At 34.7% G+C, this 27,506-nt stretch overlaps 1 protein-coding gene across 2 annotated transcripts; it reads right to left on the minus strand.

Annotated features, from left to right (window-relative positions):
* Window positions 1-1,364: 1,364 nt before the first annotated feature.
* On the minus strand, window positions 1,365-27,506 carry LOC143531206 (auxin response factor 2B-like). Of its 2 annotated transcripts, XM_077026551.1 has the most exons (15): window positions 27,314-27,506; window positions 26,419-26,534; window positions 26,225-26,320; window positions 25,639-25,695; window positions 25,395-25,550; window positions 25,210-25,294; window positions 25,036-25,126; window positions 24,780-24,944; window positions 24,567-24,686; window positions 24,416-24,491; window positions 24,157-24,328; window positions 22,533-23,350; window positions 22,253-22,443; window positions 21,459-21,627; window positions 21,228-21,386 (listed from the first exon to the last, which is right to left on the minus strand). In XM_077026551.1, the coding sequence occupies exons 1-14, from the start codon at window positions 27,372-27,374 to the stop codon at window positions 21,486-21,488; spliced, it is 2,346 nt and encodes a 781-aa protein (XP_076882666.1). In that variant the 5' UTR covers window positions 27,375-27,506; the 3' UTR covers window positions 21,228-21,386; window positions 21,459-21,485. The 2 variants fall into 2 exon arrangements, with proteins under 2 accessions (XP_076882667.1, XP_076882666.1); XM_077026552.1 differs by lacking the exons at window positions 21,228-21,386; window positions 21,459-21,627 and adding an exon at window positions 1,365-1,437.

Here is a 27,506-nt window from a genome sequence, read left to right on the forward strand (position 1 = left end):
ATATTTTTAAGGAAAGAAAAGAAACGAAACAAGAGAAAGTTATGTTTTAGAGTTTCATTCAATAGAGGAAAAGAAAATAAATGAAAGAAAATCAAGAAGAAATAAAGAGCAAGTTGGAATGAAATGTTTTCTTTCCAATTTGGAAATAAATTGAAAGAAAAAAAATAAAAGATAAAATAGGAAACAAAAGAAAAAAAAAACCTTCTTTCTTTTCTTTTCTCTCATTAGGTGAACTCGGGAACAGAGAATAAATGGTTATTTTTTCTGTTATTGTTCGGTAAGTGATATTTTAAGTTCTAGCTCAGTCTCCGTGCCAAAATTGAAATTTATGTTTTTATGAGTTTAATGTTTTCAACATTTACATATACTTTTATGGCTCCATGTTCGTTTCTGTTACAACTAAATCGTGTTTGACTACTTACATATGATTTTGATTCTCGATTGCAAAGACATGCATTCTTTATTCAGTTTTAATGTATATAATTTATCAATTAGTTTTGGATGCATATAAGTTGTTCAATGAAATGCCTAAAAGAGAGCTAGTTGTGGCTTTTTCAAAATTGCTATGTTCAATACTTAGACGGTTACACTTAGACCGCATCTATTAGTGACCTTAAGTTGGTAAGTTGGGTTAGGTTGTTCAAAAAATTAAAAAGAAAAGAAAACGTCATCAAAAAATGGCAACCCGGTTGCTCCACCAACCTTGGGTTGGTTTAGGTTGTGAATTTTTTTTAATTCTTAATATCAAATAATGACACATGTCAAAAACTACTAGTCATATTAAACTTTCTTTTTCTTTCTAACAATTAATTTCACATATAAATTGATTTTTCTAATAAGTTGTAATATTTAACTTTTTTTTATAAAAATCTAAAAACACAGTTTTGTTTATCTTTTTATGAACATTCCGATACAAATTTTATTAAAAGCGGACTTATTTCCAAATATTTATGATTTTTTTAATACAGTTCCGATATAAAACTGTTGATTCGCAAAGTTACTATTTTTAAAATGTATTTTTTTTTTATATTTTAAAGAATCAAAAATCATATTTATTTAATAAAAAATTGGCTTAGGTTGGGGTTGCTAATGAGAGGGAAAATTTAGGGATTGGATGAGAGAAATTAGTTTTTATTAACGGCTGGCTTGAGTTAAGTTGTGAATAATGATGGTGTTATATGAAGTCTTTTGAAAGGTTGGCCTAAAAGAGGGGCCACAAATACAAACAAGTTCCATCACCTTGGTATTTTTTTTTTCCATATTGACTACTACCATCAAGACTTTGACTCATCGATTCTTTTCCTCCATTTATCCTTACCCCTTTCGAACGCGAAAAGGACTCACTTGTCATCGTCTCTTGAATTTAAAGTCCCGGGGTTCCTCTAAACCTCCTCTCGTGTGTAAATGAACATCTTCCGAACCATACCGCAGAATTCCCTTATAAAACAGTGAACCATTATAAATACAAGATTTGAGTTATAAATATATAACAAATTTTAAAAAAATGCAGAAGTACTTGCTGCCAAGGATTGTCGCCAACAAGCATCATGTTGCCTTCGTCATCTGTATACATGACTAGCCAATTTCTGTTACCGTTCTTTAGTTCACCATTGAATTCAAATAAATCATCCAGCTCAGAGATTAATATCATGATTTACAAGTCAAAAACAACATTAAAATTATCACAAGTAGAAAAATGTGCAGGTCAAAATAAGATTCTTTTTATTTTTAAATAACAATACCTTTGTACAACTTCTTTTAGCCATTTTCTTCTCAGCATTCGATTCGCGTGATTTAAAAAACGACATGATTATATCTTACTGAAGATTCAGTTTTATGATCTCGAGATCTACCAGCAATAAGATAACTATGTGAATCTGAATAAACTTAATTTAAGAGGCTTTATCTATTAATAATGAGATACCTTTATCAGACTCCGTCACAATGTTGTTTTCATCTTCAGAGACCGGTATGAAACTGTGATGCAAAAATCAGTTTTTAGAGTTTTTGAATAAAGTGACTTTTACTGAAAATATCTGAAAACTACAAGTTCAGTCATCAGTTTCAAAACAAAAAACGAGCCGACCGTTCAAGGAAAAATTAAAACTACCCATTCACTCCTCTCATTTGACCTGTTTTAAATGCTTTCTATCTTCTTACATTTCACATTGTTAATGTAGTTAAAAATAATAATACAACAACAAAACTTTTATATAAGATAGCTTATATACATACAGATAACATTATAACAGCCATTATTTAATATCACCCATAACCAGTTCCAAAATTAATTAACTGGATTAATATACCTGACAATGAAATTAATATTAAAAAAATGAAAAACAAAGTGGGACATGTGAACTACTTGGATCATCAGAAAGTTGACCACATTCTATAATCACTATCGGTACATGACTTTCTAGCAGCTCAAGCTGCGAACAAAGCTCATTCCCTCTATGACCCTTCCAAAAACAGCATCGTTCCTGCCATATAAGCGAGGGTCAATAACAATGGCTAGTTAAACAGGGGCTACTCTATTTTGATCTCAAAGCATATTGTGGACTATGCTATCAATTTCTGACATGGACCCTGCTAACACGACACGACACAGGTTTTAACAGGTTTGGGTTTGAGCTTGACAGGTCTTAACGTGTTAGCCTGATTGCTTCTATGGTTATTTGTTTCAAGTATATTATGGATATGTGGTTTTTTGTTTCAAATTTGTTACGGATTACGTATTAGTTAAGACTTTTATGCTCGTTTAAAACTTTTTGTTTCAATACATGTATATTATTTACTATGTCTTTAAACAGGTCTTAACATGTTCGCCTGTTACTAAACAGGTTCATGTTTGGAAAAATGATACGATTAGTTATCGTATTTAGTACCACAGGTCACGTCTCGTGTCTATTGTGGGCTTAATTGATTTTAGCTGGTTTCTACTTTTAGGGAATGCAAATTGAAAATCAACAACATTTAACAGCATATGTCATAAGTTTATAATAATCAGACAACAATGTACATTATTTAAAAGAAACTCACTTAAAATGCATCCATAATTCTAATCCAACATGAGACTTATGAATTACCTACCGCGCATAGACATTACATTTGAAGCCTGGTCTTGCATTTACCGTCGTGAGTACACATATTCACCAATGCCCATTGGATTCATCTCAGCTACAAAAACAGCAGAAAGTATTAGTATTTAAAGATACCAATAATAATAATAAAAATTGTCATGATTGTTAATGTTGTACCTGGAAAGGTTTTTCCATAGATGGTTTCCCCACCGGTGCATGCAAACCAACGCACCAAGGAATTAAATGAATACTGATACGTGCCACTAATCACATACCCACGTTGCTTTATAAGTTTAGTTCATGCAGTTGTGCATGTTTACATTATTTCCTATTTTCATGTTTGTGGTAGTTTCTTTAAATGCCGTACACTTGCATTTGGAATGGTTAAGCAGAAAATTATGAAGTAAAATGTCTCTCTTTATCTTATTTGTTTAGAGTCTAACCCGCTCAAAAGGTCATATCTTGGGAGACCGCCGATCTCGAATCCGGCTACTATCACATACCATCACCATTTTTGAAATCACCTCCCTACAACATGGTATTATTATTATTATTATATGTTGAAATGAATCACAATCATCCTAATATAAAAAATCCAAAGCAAGGTTAGCAAAAACTTTGCAAGTAAGCATTTGATTGAGATAAGCATATACCAAAATAGCCGAGCATTTGTAGTGCAATGGTTTTCCGGTATTTTGTCCAGTCCCCTTTTCCCCTGCACATAATAATAATAATTTGAAAGTGTGTGGTACTCACAGAAAGTTACTATACTAGGCCTACCAACTTTAATGCACATTGTACTTACATGCAATACATATTTTGCGTGCCACGTGTTTCCGTTTGTTGTACGCGTGCCTTTGCATCACACCCTTCTTTCCCTCATTTGGTAACGCAAAGTTTCTCAATTTATAAGGATTCTAAGCAAATTAAGGTTTGATTATGATTCTATTAGGTTGAATCAAAGAAGAATAGTAAGGGGAAGATGAAAATTTAGAGCCAAGAGGCTACAATTACATGGTATCTCATCTACCCTTTTTTTAGTTTGAATGTTTGTTTTGAATTGATTATATTGTAATCAATCAAAATTATGATCATGAATTCTTGGAGTTTCCCTTTTGTGTTTTGTTGTGTTTGCTTCAAAGAATAAATGTGTATGTTAAAAGTATTTTGTGTTGTATATACTGTAATCCATGTTTCACACTTAAATAATTTCTCAAATATGTTTTTGACAGTAACTAACAAAAATAATAACCGACAATTCTATGCCCGCGCCGTGGGTAAACCAACTAGTTAGTTACAATGCAAATGCTAAAACAGCATGTGGGTGGGCGGACACACCTATGCATAGTGCTTGAAAATTCTCGGCTGTCTTAGGCACAACATCAGCATAAAGCTGCAAGCAAACAACATTAATTATTAATATATTCTTCTTGCTGTCCATAACAATAACAACAACAATAATAATAACAATAATACATTGGGAAAGTTAACATAGAAACTAAAAATTTGTGCTAAACGTGCGAAGTGAAGAAAATGGCAGTGACAAATTCGTAATTATTCATAAACCATTATGTGAGTCGTGTCTTTCTGCTATCGAAGAAGCATCTTCAAATTCGTTGTACTGCTATGCTTCATTAGTTTGCATCCAATGCTGGCTTTTGATTCCAATTTTATATGGATCTTGTTGAATTCCCGAAACAGAGCCATAGCCACTAATTCATTGAATGGATCTCTCACCTTGAATATGAGAACAATTAGTATCAACAATTTAATTTAAATAGAATATGAATAGATCTTCAATTCCAGTCTCCGATCAAACTGATTTTGACTTTTTGTTGAACTATGACCATCAAATTTTCATAAATTTAAACCAATCTTCACGAATTGATAATGAGATCATGAATATATACCATCTTATCGTGATTTCAAATTTGATGATATTAATTTCCCTCCATTAATTAGAAACTTCAAACAACTAAATAAATATATTACTCTAGTTATAAGATAATTATTATACTATTTAGAAAACTAATTATTCAACTTTATAAAATAATTACACTACAAAAAAAAAAACACTAATTCACACTACAAAGTAATTACTCTTCTCATACACATAATTACTCTACTTATACGGCTAATTACACTTTCTAATAATATAGTTGTATTTTAGTTTCCGGATTCTATTTGCTTCGTATGAGTTTTTTATTTGTATTTGTATCTGTATTTGATCCAACCTCTATAGCAACGAGATGTTTGATTTATTGATTTGTGAGCTAGTGACCACCAAAGAACTCTTAATGTTAATTTCACAAAACTCAATAAGCTAATACAAGGAGGCATAATCACAATAAAGATGCATCTAAATCAGAACAAACGGATCTTAAATATAAAGATCAACAAGGGTAGTGAAACTATGAAAGTGCACGTTATGACACGACTAGATTAACCGTCTCCATTTAACTCATGGCAACTATGATGAAATCTATCGTATACAAGTATAAACTATGAAGGGAAGTATTACTAATTTACCGGAAAAGTACTATTTAAACTTAATTATTACTTCATTAATCCAAGTTATGAAGCTACTGCACGATCAAAGCTAAACGTACATCGACAGCGCATTTGGTCCAAAACAATAGAAAAGTGTCCATCAAAAGAACAAGTGCATGATCACGCGTTAAACTATATACAAGATGAGATGGTTCAGGCTTCATTCACATATTAACTTCTAACATGCATGCAAAATCCCAGAAACTAGTACAAGGAGGCATAATCACAAAAAATATGAGACGTCGTCTCTTGAATTTTAAGTCCCCGGTTTCATCCTATGAACCTCCTCTCGTGTGTAAATAAACATCCTCCGGACCAACCCACAGAATTCCCTAATAAAATAAACAACGATATTAAAAAATACAAGATTTGGGATATAAATATGAAACAAATTCTTAAAAAATTTAGAAGTACTTACTGCCAGGGATCATCACCAACAAGCATCATGTCACCCTCATCATCTGTATACACGACTAGCCAATTTTTGTTTCCGTTCTTTAGTTCGCCATTGAATTCGAATAACTCATCCAGTTCAGAGATTAATTCATTATAGTTGTTAAACTTTGTGAGGTCCACAGACCTACCAAGTGCAAACCCCTGCTTATGAACCTACAAATATAATGATTTACAAGTCAAATCAGTATTAAAATTAGGAGTATTGGTTTTTATTAATCCCAACTATCATCTTTTAGTCGCTGCCAGTCCCAACTCATGAATTGGCTGCAAATGGTCACAACTTTTAAAGTATTTGTTCCCAACGGTCCACGACTAACAGAATTCTAAGGCCTTTACTTGTAGGTCGCCGGAAAAACGTTTTTGGCAGGAAAACTCACATTTTTTCCGATTAACTCAACATTTTCGTCCCAAACATCTTTGTAATCTTAGATCAAACCTTTAGAAACCTTTTTCTGGTAAAAGCCCCAGTTATCGAGATCACCGGAACCCTAGAACCATTGTCAGAATGGATTGGTGGTGCTCAAATGGTGGTTGTTGTTTGGTTGTGAGTCAGCTGGTGGTGGTGGTGATGTTCAGGTTGAGTTTACTGACAAAATCTATGACTTTTCTGGCCAAAATTGTTTTTTCAGCGACTTACAAGTTACGGAGTTAGGATTTTGTTAGTCGTGAGCCATTGGGAACAAATATGTTAAAAGTTGAGACCGCCAACAGCCAATTCCTTAGTCGGACCGGCAACGATCAAAAATCAATAGTTGGGATTAATAAAAACCAAAATAATCGCAAGTGGCAACATGTGCAGGTCAAAACAAGGTTTTTACAACTTCTTTTAGAAACAACCTGAGCTTTCACAGGACCATTCGTCTGAACCGACTGGAAACTTTGGTATTCTTTCTCTTGGTCTTGATTATTAACCGGTTTTGACTTTTTCAACTGTTCGGACCTCAAATCAGAGTCAGAGTCAAGGCACTCTTGTGGTTGCAAATCTTGTGATATCTCAGCATTCGATTCAAGTGATTCCGGCATCTCGACTAGATTAACTTCCCTATCATTGGACATATATTGCCAGTTTAGCAAAGCATATATATCCACACAGTATTTATCTCTCTCTTATCAGCCATTATTTAATATCATCGCATAACCAGTTCCAAAAGCGCATCCAAACACGCCTAAAAGTATACATCATTGTAGAAAAATTATCAGCATACCTGGAGCAGCTTGTATCATATGAAGAAGCAAAAAAAAACCGTCCATCCGGAGAGATACAAAAGGCATTGCCCTGTGGTTGTGAATCTAATGGTTGCAATCCATGTTTAGAAAGGAAGTTGTCCACCGCTCTAACAAAACTCAATCGCTCAACTGACGATTCATGCAATTAATTAACTGGATTAATAAACCAGGGAATGAGATTAATAAAATAAAATTTAAAAAGGAAGGCATGTGAACTACTTTCGGGATCATCAGGAAGTTGACCACAGTGTGTAATCTTTACAAGTGAATTTCTGTCCAGCTGCTTAAGCATTGAAAGAGTCATCATTCCAAAAACCTTTCCAAAAACAGCATTATTCCTGCCATATAAGCGAGGATCAGTAACAATGGCTAGTTAGAACAAGGGCTACTATCTTTTGATCTCAAAGCATATTGTGAGCTTAACCGATTCCAGGCGGTTTCTACTTTTAGGGAACGGACAACAACATTTAAAGGCATATGTCATAAGTTAATAATGATCAGACAACAATGTCCAGTATTTAATGAAACTGACTTGAAATGCATCCATAATTCTAATCCAACGTGAGACTTATGAATTACCTACCGAGCATAGTCACTAGTTAAAAAACGTATAGCAAACAGAGATCCAGTGGCACCAGGTCTTGGATTTACCGTCGTGAGTACACCGTAGTCATCAACATCCATTGGATTGGTCTCAGCTAGAAAAAACACTGAAAGTATTAGTCCGTAGTTATAGATACTAATGATAACAAAAATGTCACGATTGTTAATGTTGTACCTGGAAAAGTTTTTCCATAGATGGTTTCGCCACCGGTGCCTGCAAACCAAGAAATGCTTAAGCCTTGTCGACTGACTGACTGACTCTCTCTTTAGCAAAACCAAGATTTATTTATTTATATAAAAGTACATACCATTAAAGTTTTCAAAATCACCTCCCTGCAACAAGGAAAAAAGGTATTATTATTATTATTATTATTATTATTATTATTATTAAATGTTAAAATGAATGACCATCCTATTATCAAAATCCAAAGCAAGGGTCGCAAAAAGCCAAAAACTTTGCAAGTATTTGATTGAGATAAGCATATACCAAAATAGCCGAGCCCGGAGAGATAAAATAGAACTTAGATCCTTTGTAGTGCAATGGTTTTCCGGTAATTGGTCCAATCCCCTTTTCCCCTGCAGACAATAATAATAATAATAATGATATTGAAACACCATGGAGGTGGGCGGACAGACCTGTGCAGAGTGCTCGAAAATTCTCGGCTGTCCATAAAGCTGCAAGCAAATGGCATTAGTTAATTATTAGCATCTTCTTCTTCTTCTTGTCCTCCATAATAATAGTAATAATATTGAAGGAAGAAACATATATAGTGAGCGAACCTCGATAACTATCCGCTCACTAGGTGCTCCACAGAAGGATATATCCATAAACAAGCGAGGGTTCGTCTTTTTCATTGTTTCTTCACCTAAATTAAATCATACAATAACTATCAGGCAAATTGGATTTTAATAATCCCAACTAAAAGCTATTGGTTCATTGCCACCGGTGGTCCCAAATTTATAAAATTTGGCTCTCAATGGTCCCTCGTTAAAAAAACTTAACGGCATTAAGTTTTTTTCGAATTTTAAAACTGAACTTTTAGGGCTTTTGATCGGAAGGAGGATACGAGTCGATTGATGTACAACGTAGCTCGAAACGATGCTCCAAACGGCTTGATTAGTGCTTCAAATTGAGCGTTTGAACTTCAAATTAACAAAAATTAAGCTGCTGGGAGCATCGTTCGAGCTACGTTTTACATCAATCGACGTATCAAAAGCCCTAAAAAATGAGTTTGAAATTCGGGAAAAACTTAACGCCGTTAAGTTTTTTTTAACGGGGGACCATTGAGAATTTGAGAGCCAATTTTTTTAAATTTGGGACCACCAGCGGCAATAAACGAAGTTGGGATTATTATCGGCTAATAGCAGTTAGTTTGGATTATTAAAACCCAATTTGCCAATAAAATTAACACTAGCAAATAGCATCTAAAGTAATCTAATGATTCTGTTAAGTACATACAGTTAGTTACAACAGACAGACAGATGCTAACTAACTATATTTACAGTTTGACACAATCAGTCCCTGTACTAACTAACAAGTGCAATCAAGTCCCCCACTTATATTATTAACAACTGAAGACAATAAGAAGAAGAAGAAACATACCGGCCATTGATCGATTGATTAATTTTTTTCACCTTAGTTAATAATAACGAGATCCTGAATACGGAGTAATGATGGCGCTTATGAAACCCTAAAACTCAGAGTCTGACGTCTTGGTGAGATAAACGGAATGAGTGTTAAAATTTTAAAAATTAATTAGTTAAATTAGCGTATAAAAAAGATTAATATATAAAAAAGCAAAATATTTAGACGTATATTTGGCCGGAGTGCTAAAACCCAAGTATGTTATAGGCATTAAGGTGGTAGCTTTACACAAATTGGGTCGGTTTCGATTACATTCATTATGGTACAAAGCAAAGAAAAGAAAAAATATATATATATATAAATTAAGGTGGGCCAGTGAGGGCCGAGGGGTGTTGGTCGGTAAACTTGTGTGTTGGTAAACCCGAACGTTGTTGATCTCGAGCATTGAGGCGGAAAGTCTAAGCGAATTCAGTTGGCTTCCGTCACGTTTGTTACGGTACTAGAAATTAAAAAAAATGGCGTTTGGTGGGCTTTCGTGTTACGGTACCGGAATTATAAAAAACAAAGTTGGCTTTTGGTCGGCTTCCTTATGTTTGTTAAGGTACAAAAACTAAAACTAAAACTAGAACTAAAACACAAAATGCCATGGCCAGTAGGTGGTGCATTAAGTGACCCGACGACGAGTCGATGCGAAACTTTTATTAAGATCCTTATACATGTTCTTGGGAACTCATAATCATAAATGGCTAATGAGCGAGTTTATGGGTCCATCAATACATTAAAAAAATTAAAGCCTGCAAAAAAGATGCCAATATAAATCAAAGAGTAAAGTGCCAAAATCATTCTTAAAGTCTGGTCATGTTTGCGACTGTCGTTCAAATAGTTTCTTTTTTACAACTGGAACTTCGGGAGAAAAGCATGAGAAGAGTAAAGCATTCCACATCCAACCAACAAAGCAATGGATTAGATATGTTTAATTCTGGCTATTTTTTCATTTAAACTCTTAAATAATATCACTTGAAGATTATGTGACACCGACATTGTCTTTTTATGTTATGTATCTATCTATAATACATATAAACAAAAACCCTAAAATCCTACGTGTCGCGATGTGGTCGCTCCCTCCTTTTATGGAAGTCATCAGATTGCTTGATTTTTAAATGGAGGTCTCTCATTGATTTAACCCAAATTCATGGGTATGGGTCTTACCAAAACCAGATAGCTCTTAAACGGGTTATAACATCTCATTAAATTAAATTTTTACCAATTATTTGATATGAAAATCCTATAAAATAGGGATATACTAAAATTTAATATCCAATTTAAAAAGAAAAAGATATTATTTATAATTAATAAACAATTTTATAGTAAAAAAACATAAGAGGGTCATGGGTCACCAAATCCAGATAACTTTTAAACGGTTTGTAACATATCATTTATTTATGAAATTCTTTCATCATCAAACCCTAAGCATATTATTAACTTTCTTACAATAAAGAAAATTAAAATCCAAAAAATAAATATTATAAAACAAAAAATGTAAAACAATCATTCTCTCAAGCCATCAGATTGCTTTATTTGTAAACAATCATTTGACCCGAATTCACGGGTAAAGGTACCGGATTATAACATATCATTTATTTGTGAAACCATTTTATCATCAAACCTTAAGTATATTAATTATTAACTTTTTTACAATAAATAAAACTAAAATCCAAATATACATATATAAATATTAAAAACGAATAATGTAAAACAACCCCCGTAATACGGGGGATAAAATATAGTATAATAACATATTTATTTATACTAATACTAATTTCAAAATTCAAACGTCTTATATTGGGCTTTAAGGCCCCATGTGGGCCAATGAATTATGGAAACAATATATGTAAGAATTAAGAGGAGGGCTCTTCACGGGTCTAGTTGAATCGAGTGAAGGTTTGCTCATTTACAATCGAACTGAACCGAACAGCTGAAATTCGAATCGAGCGAAAATCGAAATGAGCCAAATCCAATCGAGCAATTTTCGATTGAACATCGAGATTTTTTTAGAACGAGGACCTTTTTGTATAAGGCTACCGCACTCTCCGAATTTGGAGAGCCCCAATGCCCCACTCTGGTCAGACTATGCTGTCTTAACCAGGCCCACGTTGGCTTCAGAGTTTGGCTTGGGCGTTTCCCCATGAAACCACACCGCCGGCTGCCACTTGATAGTCGTTAGGCCACCACATGAGCAAAACTCTCTGGCGTAACATAGTGGGATGAAAACCCATTTTTTGATCGAAATCGATCATTTCTTGAACATTATTTATTTCTTTTCACTTTAAAATTTTCTATAAGAAACAAGTTTGAAGCTTGTAAATAATATATTTTGTAAACAAATTAGTAGTTTTGAGACAACCGTGTAATAGGTTGTAACTTTTTATTAGAAAGAAATTTGAAGTGAGATATAGAGTGTGTTTGGGATTGAGTTTGAAAAATGCTTATTTGCTTATCGATGTTTTTAAAAAGTCAATAAGTTAAAATTGTTTGTCAATCACAATTTTTTTTTATTTTAACTTTTTGAAAGGGTTAAAAAGCAATTTTTAAAAAGCCTTAAATCCTGGCTTTTCAAAATGATTTTTTAAAAAAAGCCAATAAGCATTTTTCAAACTCAATCCCAAACATGCCATAATGATCATGTAAACAAACTTTTACTATTCTTAAAACTTGAAGTGAACAAATGAAACTATAAAATTGATAGAATAGGAAAAAAAATTTAAAAGGTTAAAAAGTTGTATACTTATATATATGTGTGTTGGGTAAGGTTAAAATGAAAACTCACTTGAGTTGTGAAAACCCGCGAAAACCCTATGTAACATCGGGTTTTTTTTGTTACATGTAATATATGTTGTAACATTTAATACAAAACATCGAAACATAAAAAAAAATGTTTTGCTATTTTTTAACATTTTTTTATTAATTTTTATATATGTTTTAAGGAGAGAGAAAACGTTATATTTATATTTACATTTTTTATGCACTTTAATTGTTGACCACAAGATTTAAACATTAATTAAAAATATGTGGTTGAAAATGAGTTTCTAGAGTTTTCACAACTCAGGTGGGTTTATGTATATTATCTATATATTTATATATCTATTCAGTGGCAAAGCTTGGACTAAGACACTGGGGCGGACTCAAAATATATACAAAAATTCACAAACGATTGGGGGGGGACTCAAATTTTTAGCCGAAAACGCCTAAATTTTGCAGTACGTAAAAAAAATTTTTGGACAAAAACGAGTAAATTTACACTACTACGCGAAAAAATAGAGGGATCGGGGCGACCCCCAGCCCTAAGTAAGCTTCGCCGGTGTGTCTATTAATATATAATTATATATAAAATAAATTAAAAAATAATCGATCTGAACCGAACTAAGAAGACCTTTGCTCGTTGTTTTGGCTTGTTTACAAACCAAACCGAGCAAAGCGACTTGTTTACAATCGAGTGAAAAAACAAGCGAGCATTTTCCGAACGATTTCTGAACGAGCGGCGAGCGGTTTAGACGGCCCTATTTAAGAGCAAGCACTTAAAAAAACTAACATACCTTCCATTTTTTATTTTTTTTTTCTCAGACATGTTAATGTTGAACAAAATTGTTTAACTTTTAGTAGTATGCTTCTTTGCTTGTAGCATAGATGTAAATATAATTTGTTGACATGAAAAATCTTTGTACACAACAAGGACACTGCTAAGTAAAATCGAAATCTTAATCGCAAGAAATACTCTGGTTTAATCTGTAGATCAATCGTTCTTTGTATCAAACTTCATATCTACCAACGAGATGTTGTTCGATTTATCGATTTGTGAGCTAGTGACCACCAAAGAACTTCTTACAATAATGTTCTTGATGCTAATTTCACAAAACCCATAAACTAGTAAGTACAAGGAGGCATAATCACATATAAGGTGCATTAGGCTTTTGTTTTCGGTTGCCAAGTTCCAGAATTACGTCTAGGCGACGCAATAATTCGTGATGCGCCTGGTTTCTCAGTCATCCAGATATCATCAGAACAAACGGATCTTAAATATAAAAAGAATTATAAACATGGGTAATGAAAATGTTCTTAATGACATGACTAGATTAAACGTCTCCATTTAACTCGTGGCACAATCAAAGCTAAACGAACATTGACCGTGCATTTGATCAATGACAATACAAAACGTGACCATCAAATGCACAAGTGCATGACCACATCTACAAACTATATACAAAATGACAGGATTCAGGCTTCATTCACAAAAATTCGAACACAACATTGTACAGATTAAAATGATTTTAGAACACTCTCAACTATCATCATTATATTTCGTGCTTATGTAAATCATGTAATATTAGTTTGGTATATTGGTTTTTAATGGTCCCAACTATTGACTTTTGGTCACTGCTGGTCCCAACTAATGAATTGGCTACTGATGGTCCCAACTTTTAAAGTAGTTGTTCCTAATGGTCTGCGACTAACAGAATCCTAACGCCGTTAGTTTCAAGTCGTCGGAAAAACGTTTTTGGCCGGAAAATTCAAATCTGTTGCCGGAAAACACCTCCTGAACACCGCAACCACCGTCAATTGACTCACCGCTAACCAACTACCACCACTTGGGCACCATCAACCAATTCCGACGATGGTTCTAAGGTTTCCGGCGACCTCAATAATTGGGGCTTTTACTAGAAAAAGGCTCCTAAAGGTCCGATGCGAAGTTACCAAGATGTTTGGGATGAAAATGTTGAGTTTTCGGGAAAAAAATTGAGTTTTCCGGCCAAAACCGTTTTTCCGGCGACATGAAACTAACGACGTTAGGATTCTGTTAGTCGCGGACCGTTAGAAACAAATAATTTGAAAGTTGGGACCATCAGTAGCCAATTCATTAGTTGGGACCAGCAGTGACCAAAAGACAATAGTTGGGATCACTAAAAATCATTATACCTATTAGTTTCAGATGCTCAAAATCGAAAACAATATATATTACCAACACCGCGGTCCATCAAGAAGTTGAATCAACCATCTTCATGCAATGCAACACGAATAACTCAAAACCTCTTATAAGCATCAACATCAAAATCATATATATAATCAGTCAAATAACTAAAGTTTACTTAATATTTATGAATATAAATCTAGAGTTCTAGACAGTCAAAACTCTAAGCATTCTCAAGTTTCCTTTCATCCATGCCTTCTGCTACCGATGAGTTGTCAGCATCCTGGAGTCTCTTGTATCATCTGAGGGATCACTAGAAGACATTTCAACACCATCCAGAAAACAAAAATGCATGCTAACGACAGCGGGCTCCCGTGGTTGTGATTGCATAAAGAAGGCTATGTCATAAGTTAATAATTGTAATCCACATCCACCTGTGATTTACCTACCTCGAATGGGGAGTACGTTTGAAGCGTATACGCAACTGAGATCCAGTGGCACCTGGTCTTGCATTTACCGTCGTGAGTACACCGTGTTGACCAATACCCATTGGATTCGTCTCAGCTACAAAAACCACAGAAAGTATTAGTACTTACAGATACTGCTAATAATAATAATAATAATAATGTCATGACTGTTAATATTGTACCTGGAAAAGTTTTTCCATAGATGGTTTCGCCACCGGTGCCTGCAAACCAACATACCAAGAAATGCTTAAGCCTTGTTGACTGACTGACTGACTGACTGACTGAGTCTTATCAAAAGCAAGAAAGATTTAATTATTATTTATATAAAAATACATACCATCATGACTACCAAAATTACCTCCCTGCAACAAAGGAAAAAGAAGTATTATTAGTAGGGCTGAGCACGGTTCGGTTCGGCTCGGTTATTAGGCAAAACCCAAACCGAAACCGAAGTAATCGGTTATTTGAATATGCAAACCGTTCGGTTTTCGGTTTTCCGGTTTTTCGGTTTTTTTCAAGTATGTGTTGACGTTGCAAAAAAAAATTAAAAAATAAAAATGCATATTTTAAGCTTGTATAAGAACGTGCTAAAGTAGCACAGTCCACATATATATTGAATTCAAAAAACAAAAATAGGCACGTGCTACGTGAAACTATACGAATATAAAGTTGCTAAATAGAGTTTAAAAACTAAAAAACATTAAAAGTTTAGTCTCGATCTTCATTCATCATATTATTTATTTATCTTAAAAGTTTAGTCCATTCCTCCTCATCTTGATAATATTTATCATCATCAATCGGTTCGGTTCGGTTTTTTTCGGTTTTTTAAAAATGGATAACCGAATCGAAACCGAAATTTCGGTTTTTCAAAAAAATAAAAAATAAACCGTCGGTTAATGCTTCGGTTCGGTGTTTTCGGTGCAGTTTTTTCGATTCGGTTAATTCGGTTTTCTGCTCACCCCTAATTATTAGTAATATATTTTAAACTGAATCATCATCCTACCAATTATATAAAAAAAGAAAAGAAAAAAAAATCCAAAGCAAGGGTAGCAAAGACTAGGGGTGCAAACGAGCCGAGCTACTCAAGATCGGCTCGTTAAAAAGCTCGATCGAGCCAAGCTTCATCGAGCCGAGCCCGAGCTTGAGCCTAAAAGTAAGCTCGTTTAATAAACGAGCCCGAGCTCGAGCCAGCTCGCGAGCCTGTCATTTATATAATTTTTTAAAATATGTATTTAATAATTATTAATTAATATATATAATGTTATGAAAAAACAAATAAAAATAACTACATAATATATATTATTTTACACATAAAATTATATTACAAAAAAGTATATAAAAAATAATTGATAAATATAGTAAGCGAGCCGAACTCGAGCTTGAAAATCTACTCACGAGCCGAGCTTGAGCTTTGAAAATAGAGCTTGAAACGAATCGAGCTTGAGCTCTGTGTAAGTTAAACGAGCCAAGCTCGAGCCTAGTCGAGCTCGGGCTCGGCTCGGCTCGGCTCGGCTCGTTTACACCCTAGTGCCAACGACTTTGCAAGTAAGTGTTTGATTGATTTGAGATAATTAGCAGCAGGCAGAAGAAGCATACCATGATAGCGGCATGTAGCGCATATAAGTGGACCGTAGATCCTAAGTAGTGCAATGGTTTCCCGGTAATTGGTCCAATCCCCTTTTCCCCTGCAATACACAATAATAATGAATAATAATAATAATAATAATAATAACAATAATTATGGAAAAGTTAACTTGCAAACTAAATAAAAAACGGTACTAAACATGCGAATCAAATCGTAATTGCACTATGCTGTATATACAGTTGGCACGTTAATTTAATTGGTATATGACCGAAACCGCAAATGTGCATTATGTTAAAACCCTGGACGGACGTACCGGTGCAGAGTGCTTGAAAATTCTCGGCTGTCTTAGGCACAACATCAGCGTAAAGCTGCAAGCAAACGGCAGGATTAACTAATTGTTAATATTCTTCTTCTTTTCTTGTCCATAATAATAATAACATTAGAGAAACATAATTAACCTCGATTACAATTCTTTGACGCGATGATCCATAGGTGTATAAATCCATAAATGATGTGAGGTCGAAGGCTCACTCAAATATAAACCAAATACTACTAAATAGATAGCGGTGAGTGGGTATCGAACACAAGGAGTTTGTGGAAAATGTGTTAATAAGCAGCTTAACGATAAACTAATATAAATGTAAATGACACAAAGTAATTTCCAAGTTGGTTTTTGATTTGATTTTATATCTAAAATAAACTAACACGACAGTTGTAAACAAATAACTAAGCAAGCATTCCTCTTGGGGTTCGGGTTGTTACTCAACACTCTTGTTAACATTCAATGGATAAACCATAATATATCGGTTTTGTGTACATGCAATTGTTTGTGATTAATCAAGAACTAAGTACTCGGATTCCTAAAATGCGAGGTTGTTACTCAACAATCAATCAATACGATTATCCCTAATTCCTTCCACTAAATCTCGGTTGTCAACGACACCAAGAACGCATGGCTCAAAACTAGGTATAAACAATACGGACAAGCTACAAACAATCACACAAACATTATGATTATACTAACATAAACATTTAGATAATCAATCCAAGTTCAAGAACAACTAACATAAGTGTTTTGTAAATAACCTTACATCCCGAGAGGAATACCATAGAACTAGCCACTCATGTCTCGAGAGATCATTCTTGCATCAAGTATCTTGTTATTAGCAATCCCAAACATAAACAAAGGAGTACAAACACCCAAAATATGATTCTTCTCTTCAAAATTCGCCTCCAAGCCGTCCCAAGTAAAAAGGTAGATGAAAAGGCAACCAAAAACGGCCTAATAAGAAGACCGTGGGCCACGGTCCATCCACGGTGCATCAAATGACCACGGTACGGTGAAAACTATCTGACTGGAGCTGGGTTGACCGTGGTCCACGGTGTAGCTTTTGCTCATTTTCTTGTTTTCTTCATATCTTTCTCATTTCAACTCCGTTTTCTTCACCGTTTTCGCCCACGTTCTCGTAATTTCCTCCTCTGCCTCCTCCTACCTGCAAACATATGAGTAACCATAGTCAACTAATTCCATGAAATTAAGTTGGTTAAGCCAATGCATTTATATCTTTTAACTCGCTTAACGGCTTCCCTACGAGTCACTCGTCAATAAACGCGCGAGGGTTCTTCTTCATTGTTACTTCACCTGAATAAATCATCATGCAAAAATTAACGATGATTTCATTCGGTTAAGTACATACAGTAATTAATATGTGAAAATAGTAGGAAAAAAAGAAGAAGAAACCCACCGGCCACTTGATCGATTGATTGGTTTTTGTCACCTTCGTTTCTTTTAGACTTTAGATAATAATAATAATGTTTGGTGCTTTGAAAAGAGAGTGTATTTATTTATAATAGTTTATAGCATCTAACATTGGGCTTTATAGGCCCATATGTATAATTATTTATGGAAACAATAGATATTTAAGAATAAATACTATAAATAGAACTAATATGCCTTCCGTTTTTTCTAGGGTTCAACAACTAGGCTCGAGATTATCTCGTTTAACTTACACAGAGTTCGAGCTCGAGCTCGGCTTGTTTCAAGCTCTATTTCCAAAGCTCGACCTTGGTTCGTGAGTAGATTTTCAAGCTCGAACTTGGCTCGAGTTCGGCCCATTTACTCTTTACTAATTATTTTTTATATAATTATAATTATTATTATATATTTTTCCAGTTACAATTTATTATAAAATAGTATGTGCTATTTGGTTATTTTCTTTATTTTTTCATAACATTATGTATGTTAATTAATAACTATTAAATATATATTATGAAAGACTTGTTTAGGCTCGCGGGCCAGCTCGAGCTTGATAAGTAAAGCCTAGACGAGCTTACTTTTAGGTTCGGACTCAGGCTCGACTCAATCGAGCTTTTTAACGAGCCGATTTTAAGTAGCTCGCAAACAGCTCAGCTTGTTTGTGCCCTTAATTTTTTTCTCACAAAAGTAAATCAACAATATAGCATGTTAATTTTAAACAAAATTGTGACTTAATATTTAGTAGCGTGTTTCTTTGCGTAGGTGGCATAGTCGCATAGATGTAAATATATTTCTATTTATAAAAAATAAAATTGTATTCATGTTTTTTTTCCCTTCTAAGTAAAACAAAATAATAAACTTTTGGTCTCTTTCTATACGTTGTACTCTCTACACAACCAAGGACTCCAATGCTAAGTAAAATTGAAATCTTAATTAGAGGTGAGAGAAAAAAAACGGTTAATCAAACTGATTCGGAAACCAAGCCCGAACCGGTTTGTAACCGATCCTTTGGAAAATCGTAGGGTTGAGACCAGTTTGTAGTGTTTCCACACTGGTCTAGAACCATCGGTGTTACTAGCCGTCCAAAATCAATTAATAGTCACTTGAAACGGATTTCTAACCGTTTGAAAACGGTTTTGTCACCTTTTTTAAACTCATTTACCCCGCCTTACGTTATTATAAATAAATTGATAGTTATTGTTCTGGTTAGTCACAACTCAAAACCACTCTCAAAATGAAACCCCGCTCGTTTAACTTACATATTCAGTTTTTCACTGCCTCCATACCCTCAAAAATGACATCCAAACATTCCCAACTATCCATTAACGACCTCACTGTACAAGAAGTCATTGCCACAAACCGAAACCGCAAAAATTGTATAAATTCCGATATGTGCTTGATCAGTTGTTTCTTGTTTGATTTATCGATTTGTGAGTTGGTGAGTGGTGACCATCAAAGAACTTGGTGCAATGTTCATTGCCAACAAACCGAGACCGCAAAAAATTGTATATATATTTTTAAAATATATGTTTGGCTGATTGATTCAACATTCAAAAATCAAAATGGATCTCCATTCACTCTCAAGAATCAAATATGGGAAGAATAATAGCAGGCTTCAACAAAAGATGATTTCCTTTTCTTGCGGACCCAAAAATTTTTTTGGAACAGCAGAAAATCTCACGTGAGACTGTACCCCTCTATGTGTGGGAACGGATGGAATCTGTAAACCCTCGTCCCCTGTCGGGTTCGAACCCGGGGATTAAAACCTTGATGCATCCCTTCACCAAGATGTCCTTTGAACTGGCCCAAGTAAAAAGCGATATGCATCTCCACATTGGGAGGGTAGACCTCTTACCACTAGACCAACTTCTCAGCGGACTCCAGTTAGGATTAATTTACACCTCTAGCGTTTTAGGTTTAAATATAAACTGATGTTCTTGAAGTTGAGTTCAGGAGGTACGGTTGAGTTTTAGGTTTATATATAGATTTCTTGCTTAAGGATACTTCAGATGTACTCCACACAAGGAAAAACAAGTTAGATCATTATTTTATCGACTTTTGTGAGTAAAATCAGTATGTATATCCATACGGTAAGGGCATATTACAGGTTTTCGCCCATCCATAACTTGCATGTTTTAAATTCTTTTGTCTTCGGGTGCCAATAGCCCAAATACATATGTTGAAAATACTTACAAGTTGATAGTAACCAGATTCGAGATCGGCGGTCTCCCAAATAAGCAAGTAAATAACAAGAATGTAAATTAAAGTAAGACAAGTAATTTGGAACAATTTTTCTCTTCTTGATTACTAAATGGAAATGCCTTTTTATAGGCTACAATGCAAATGAAATGAAAATACACCCACTACTCCACTACTTTACCTAAGTTACCTAGTCCTAAGTTAAAAGGGAAGTTAAAAGAGAAGGTGCAATTTGAAAAACAAATAACAAAGATACGCATGCATGAGAATAGGAAACATGGTTGAAATAAACAATAAACGTGGGTGCAATGTTGGTTAAGTTGGGTCATGGAGGATGGATCGTATCACAAGTATACAACCAAATTAAACCAATTGTTATATTTAAGTCCTTTAATTTAGAAAACTATGAAGGGATGCATTACTACTTTATTGGAAAAGTATTTAAACTTGATTACTATTTCTTTATTTTCCTTAAGGAAGAAAGAAATAAATAGCTTATATAGCTAGCACGTCTTTCCGACATCGGTTGAACCTATCCGTTTAGAGCGTTAGTACTGCACAATCAAAGCTAAGCGAACATCGCCCACGCATTTGGTCAAAGATAATACAAAAGGTGACCGTAAAAAGCACAAGTGCCTAATCACATGTAAAACTATATACAAGATGACAGGATTCAGGCTTCATTCACATATAACTTCTAACAATCAAGCAAAAACTGGCACATAGAACAGGCTGTACATAATTAAAAGATTCAAAACACTCAACTATTGTCATTATATTACGCGCTTATATGTATCATATATATATCAGCTTCACCTGTTCAAAATTGAAAACAATATATTACCAAGACCGTGGTCCATCAAGAAGTTGGATCAGCCATCTTCATGCAATACAACACGAATAGTTCAAAACCTGTTACAACCAGTCAACCACCATCAATATCTTACTTATAACCAATCAGACAAATGGTTTAAGAGAGTTTACCTAATATTTATGAATATTAATCAAGACTCATTCGTTCTCGAGTTTCCTTTCATCCATGCCTTCTGCTACCGATGAGTTGTCGTCTCTTGAATTTAAAGTCCCGGGGTTCATCCTCTGAACCTCCTCTCGTGTGTAAATGAGCATCTTACGAACCATACCGCAGAATTCCCTAAATAAAATAAACCATAACAAATACAATATTTGAGTTATAAATATATAATGAGTTCCACAGTTATTAAAAGCGACGCTTTTTTGCGCATGGGCATTTTTTTCAGGCGAAGCGCACTTGCAGCGACTTCCATAAAAGCAGCGCAGTTTTAGGCAATTAGTCGGCAGTTGCTTTTTTTTTGATATTTTTAGCTTGATTTTATTTGATTTGGTTCAGATATATCACTTAACATGTTTAAACAACTTATCTAAAATTAATAGGTTTAACAAAATTAACTCAATATTGCTATAAAATGATAGCCAACTGTTAATATTTATTACTATGAAAATTGTGTTCTAAGTATGAGCAATTTGGCTATTTTGGGTTTTTAGATGATTTTGGTACTTTATGTTGAGGATTATGGTTATAAAATATTTGGTATTTGAAAAAAAAAATGATATTTTCCATTACAAATTTGTTTTTGATTTTTTTATTTAAGTGCGTTTTTTCTTTTTCTTTTTTTTTTTGAAGCCCACGCTTTTTTTGCACTTAGCGCCTAGGCCCTCAGAGAGGCATATGCGCCTTAAGTGCGCCTAACGCATTCGATAACTATGATAAGTTCTAACAAAAATGCAGAAGTACTTACTGCCAAGGATCATCACCAACAAGCATCATGTCGCCCTCATCATCTGTATACACGACTAACCAATTTCTGTTTCCGTTCTTTAGTTCACCATTGAATTCAAATAAATCATCCAATTCCGACATTAATTCATTGTAGTTGTTGAACTTTGTGAGGTCCACAGACCTACCAAGAGCAATCCCCTGCTTATGAACCTACAAATATCATGATTTACAAGTCAAAAACAATATTAAAGTTTGGCAAAACGGGCAGGTCAGAGTAAAGTTCTTTTAAAAAATAATACCTTTGTACAACTTCTTGTAGAAACACCCTGAGCTTTCACATTAGCAACTGACTGGAAACTTTGGTATTCTTTCTCTTGGTCTTGACCAATTGCTAAGTTATTAATCGGTTTTGACTTCTTAGACTGTTCAGACCTCAAATCAGAGTCAAAGTCAAAGTACTGTTGCGGTTGCAAACCATGACGTACATCTGATGCGTTTATGTTAGCAGCCAAGGGTACACCAAATATTTTGCAGCTTCCATCTTTAGGTATTGTAGGCTCATTTTGCTTAACCGGTTTTTGCATCATGTCACTGGACTGAGGTGGTGGCATCAACCATTTCCCGTGTTGCGGGCTAGGATGAAGGGCGTAATCGTCAAAAGCACTATACCTAACATCGCGTGTTGTCGGGTATGAGATTTGACTTGATTGAAAGTTACTTTTCATACCGCTGCCTAACAAGCTGAGTGAGAGATTGGAGGGTGAACTGGACATTGACCATGGGTTTGTGTTACCACTGGTTGGTATAGAGAATTCAGTTGCAGAAGTAACAGAACCGTTGATGGACCCGAAACCCGATAATAGGTCTGTAAAGGAGGATTCAGTTGTCCTGCTAACAGGTAAAAGTTTATCTGACCCGTAACACCGAGAAACAGAAAGGTCGGCTTTTTCGTTATCTGTTTTTACAGATGGTGTCCATTGGATCAGTCTATCACATGAATCTGACTCGTTATTATTATCAATAAATGTGCCTCTCAAGGTCGATAGTTCTTGACCTTGCAAGACCCTTGAGAATGCACTTCCTGGTGAAGGGTCTGCTGCAGGCATTTTTGATGAACCTATACGACCAAGAAAAAAGAAAGTCAACATGCTAATTAGTTCAGCATTTGCTAGATTAGTCAACTATCAATGTGTTGGATAAGCCTTGTGGTCAGTTCGTTAACAGGCCTAGTCGTGTTTTATCTCAAACGGGTAAAAAGAAAATCTTAATTAAATAGAGAATGGGTCAAACAGCTTAAAAAGTCTTCAGAAGACATTTTAATGTGTACAATCTACTAAGTTAACTTATTCAAAGACTTAGATTATCATAGTAAATTATTTTTTTAAAAGGGATTATGCATGTGGATTGCAGAGGCCATCCATGTATTCGACCTTTTTCATTAAGGTCAACTATATCCTAAAACTACTTTAAAAGCATGCACCTGGTTTGATTTATACCAGAATCTTGCTTAATAACAAAAATGCCAATAAGACAAAAATACCCTTGTATCGATCTATCAAAACACAAATGAATTCAATGTAAACAAAAAAACTAAGTGTGCTGGTCGTTTTACAATATTTCATTATATTTTGGCTGGATTTGGTATAAACAACGGATGATGGGTCCTATAAGGTAGTCTCAAACTTTCAATATATGAGTGGCTTTAACCAGAAAAGTTAGTACTTGGTGGGCTCCACAGTCCACATACATTATACTTCTTTTAATCATTTAAAGCATTCATAATTTTTTTTTAAAAAAAAAGTTAAAAGTAGACCAAAAAAAAAGCTCACGAGTCAACTCAATCTAGTCTCGCTCGTTTTTAGAACCCTTTTGACAATTTGACCTGTTGCCTAACCCATTTTAGAATCCCTTTGGAAAAACTACCTTCTCTGGTAAGAACGGAGGAATCGGGAGACGAAGTCAAAACGTTTGACCGAGGTCGTTTTTGTCTATGTACCGGAAGTGTATTAATCGCAGGAGGCATGAGAGCGGGTTCTATTTTCCATGGAGACACTCTATCTGGACGAGGAATGGAAGATGTTTCATCCCAACGCACCTAAAATAACATACAACATCTTTTAACATTTGTGATAGCCATCATAAAGTAAGGTACAGTTTCACATGATTAGCAGTAAATTAATACCTTCAGACATCTCCATTTAGATTCAGAACCGCTCTTTGGATCACGTTCTTCAATTCCAACGATAGTTCCCGTAAATCTACAATATTAAGCAAATTATAATACTGAAAGCAAGAGATTGTTCAAGAAGATGAGTAACTTGTGACAACTATACTTTTGATCTGCCGCCTCTTCACCCTCAAACCTCATGTTAAATCTCATCCCGATAGAGTACTTATTCTTGATAGATTCCATGTACCAATCATATGGAACAATAAACTCTGCGGGACTGGTCCTGTGAAATTTAAGCAAAATGTTACCATAAAATGTTGGATAGCCACTTAAATAAGTATAGATATATACATTTATATTCCATCATACAACATACCTAGGTTTGTAATAGACTGTGAAAATTGTTCCAGTTTGAATGGCGTGCCAGGCTGTCGCAAGGACACCAAGGTGCATGCTATGGCTGGATATGACAGATGAAGGAACGTTTGCTTGTTGTCTCATTGCACGTCTTACCCCGACTCGAAGCTCACCGTTCTCACCTCTGCATATATTTGCAATCCAATTGTCAAGAAAACATGAAATGATAACTAATCAAAAATATGGATTATTAAAAGTGACATTAATTATTCTACCTTAAAAAGATAAAAGCATCACCAGCAACAAGCTTTTTAGAACTAACAAAAACACTCCAACCACTTTGCAGCAGATGCCTTCGTGGTTGACCTGCCATTTATAAACAATTATTAATCAACAAACAAGTTACCATTTGATCAACTCAATAAAAATTTCAGCAATCAGTCAATTACCGCGAAATATGTGTCTAAAGCGCCATTCGTTTTGGTGTAAATCCTTCGCCACCAATTCCTGTGTTGGCGGTTGCTTAGACATGTCCTGAAACAGAGAGAACAAGAAAACACCACTCACAAATGATACAAATTAAACCAACTAAGAAAAGAAATATATAGTAATCTTTTTCATTAAGCGTTCTAACCAATGGTGGAAGACATTCATCAGCATGTCTTCTGAAAACTGAAAATCCACCATGTGTACTAGTATCCGAAGCAGTCAGCGTCTTGCAAAACGAATGCACACGAAACTTTGGTTCCGGGGGCAGTGGTGTATCCTTCTCAACAGCATTTTCATCTTGCTGCCATCACAAAAATGTTGGTAAAACAATCAACAATCTGATCACAAAATAACAGAATCATTTTAACTCATCAAGTTCTGATACTCACATTACGTTCAGGCATCAAAGTGATCTGTGCAAACACCTCATCTGTATCCGGTTCGGCCTACACACACACACACACATCCATCACAAAATAATCAAACCAGCCAACATAAGTTCACATTAGGGGTGCTCACGGTTTGGTTTGAATCAGTTTTGGGCTAAAAACCGAAACTTCTGAATTTAAATTTTTAAAAACCATTCAATTTTGCTTTTTTCGGTTTTATGAGCTTGAAAATTTAAGGCCAAAAATAATAGGTTGGCCAACAATGATTTTGGGCCAAAATCATTTTGTTAATTAATAGCTAATTGATTATAACACATCTGGGCTGTAATATTTGAGTTAAATAATTATTATATTCTTATACACTAGTTCATATAAAAAATTTAAAATGAAAATCTATAAATCCAGTTCGGTTTGCTTTTGGGTTTTCATTAGATGCAAAACCAAAACCGAACCGTAAGTTCGGTTTTTACAAAAACACAAACCCAAACCATCGATTTTTGTTTCGCTTTGCCATTTTCAGTTTCTGATCTGTTTCTTCAGTTTCATGCACACCGTTAAAATTAAATAACATCTTCAACAACCGTACCTTCAACTCGACATTAACAACACGGCAAAGTATCTTCGCCGGAAGGTTATACACTGGCATCTGTTGATCCGCCACCTGATTAGTCGACGCCTCAACCTACACAACAATAACCACCACAAATCACTCAAAAACACACCAATCGTCAATTTCAATCCATTCAAAACCCTAACTCACAAAACAATTCAAATCAAAACCTGTTCTATATGTCCTTGTGGAAAGTAAAACACCAGCTCGCGTTCACGCGGCACCGTAACCAGCGGACCGGCACACGCTCGCCATAGATCCTTATACAACGCCATATCCGCATCAACTAAACCAAAATCACAACCAATTACAATCAATTACAAGCTTACAACAATAATAAAGTACAAAACCCCAAAAATAGTAATAAAACACACCAGAATATGCCTTTACCGTTAATCGAATCATAATTACAAATAATTACAATCGATTACAAGCTTACAACAAAATTAAAGTACAAAACCCTAGAAACAGTAACAAAACACGCCGGAATATACCTTTGCCATTAATCGAATCATAATTACAAATAATTACAATCAATTACAAGCTTACAACAAAATTAAAGTACAAAACCCTAAAAATAGTAATAAAACACACCGGAATATACCTTTGCCGTAAATCAAATCATAATTACAAACAATTACAATCAATAACAAGCTTACAACGAAATTAAAGCACGAAACCCTAGAAAAAGTAACAAAACACGCCGGAATATAACGGAATATACCGGAATATACCTTTGCCGTTGATCGAATCATAATTACAAACAATTACAATCAATAACAAGCTTACAACAAAATTAAAGTACGAAACCCTAGAAACAGTAACAAAACACGACGGAATATACCTTTGCCGTTGATTGAATCATAACTACAAACAATTACAAGTAATAACAAGCTTACAACGAAATTAAAGCACGAAACCCTAGAAACAGTAACAAAACACGACGGAATATACGTTTGCCGTTGATCGAATCATAATTACAAATAATTAACAATCAATAACAAGCTTACAACAAAATTAAAGCACGAAACCCTAGAAACAGTAGCAAAACACGCCGGAATATACCTTTGCCGTTGATCGAATCAGCAACTGCTTCGTTTCTGTTCGAAACGTCAGATGACGTCATCTTATTCCTACGAAACCCTAACTCTCCGTTTTCAGCAGCTGTGAATCAGCTCAAATTGAACGTTAAACAAGTTAAATAAATAACGGAGTTTAATTAAGCAAGTAACTGAACGAATTAGGTACACAAATTGTG

This window comes from Bidens hawaiensis, unplaced genomic scaffold, assembly GCF_021521415.1.
Source record: "Bidens hawaiensis isolate Kalapana, Puna unplaced genomic scaffold, B.hawaiensis_p1.1 tig00009086_1, whole genome shotgun sequence".
In the NCBI taxonomy this organism is placed as follows: domain Eukaryota; kingdom Viridiplantae; phylum Streptophyta; class Magnoliopsida; order Asterales; family Asteraceae; genus Bidens; species Bidens hawaiensis.

Bases quoted from the DNA above. Each gene is read 5' to 3' on its own strand.
- LOC143531206 (XM_077026551.1), bottom strand. From the start codon at position 27,374: ATGACGTCATCTGACGTTTCGAACAGAAACGAAGCAGTTGCTGATTCG. The intron at 24,492-24,566 runs GTATAGTTGTCA...TTAATATTGTAG, and splicing joins GAAGAGGCGGCAGATCAAAA to ATTTACGGGAACTATCGTTG. The intron at 24,329-24,415 runs GTATTAATTTAC...ATGTTATTTTAG, and splicing joins CTAAATGGAGATGTCTGAAG to GTGCGTTGGGATGAAACATC.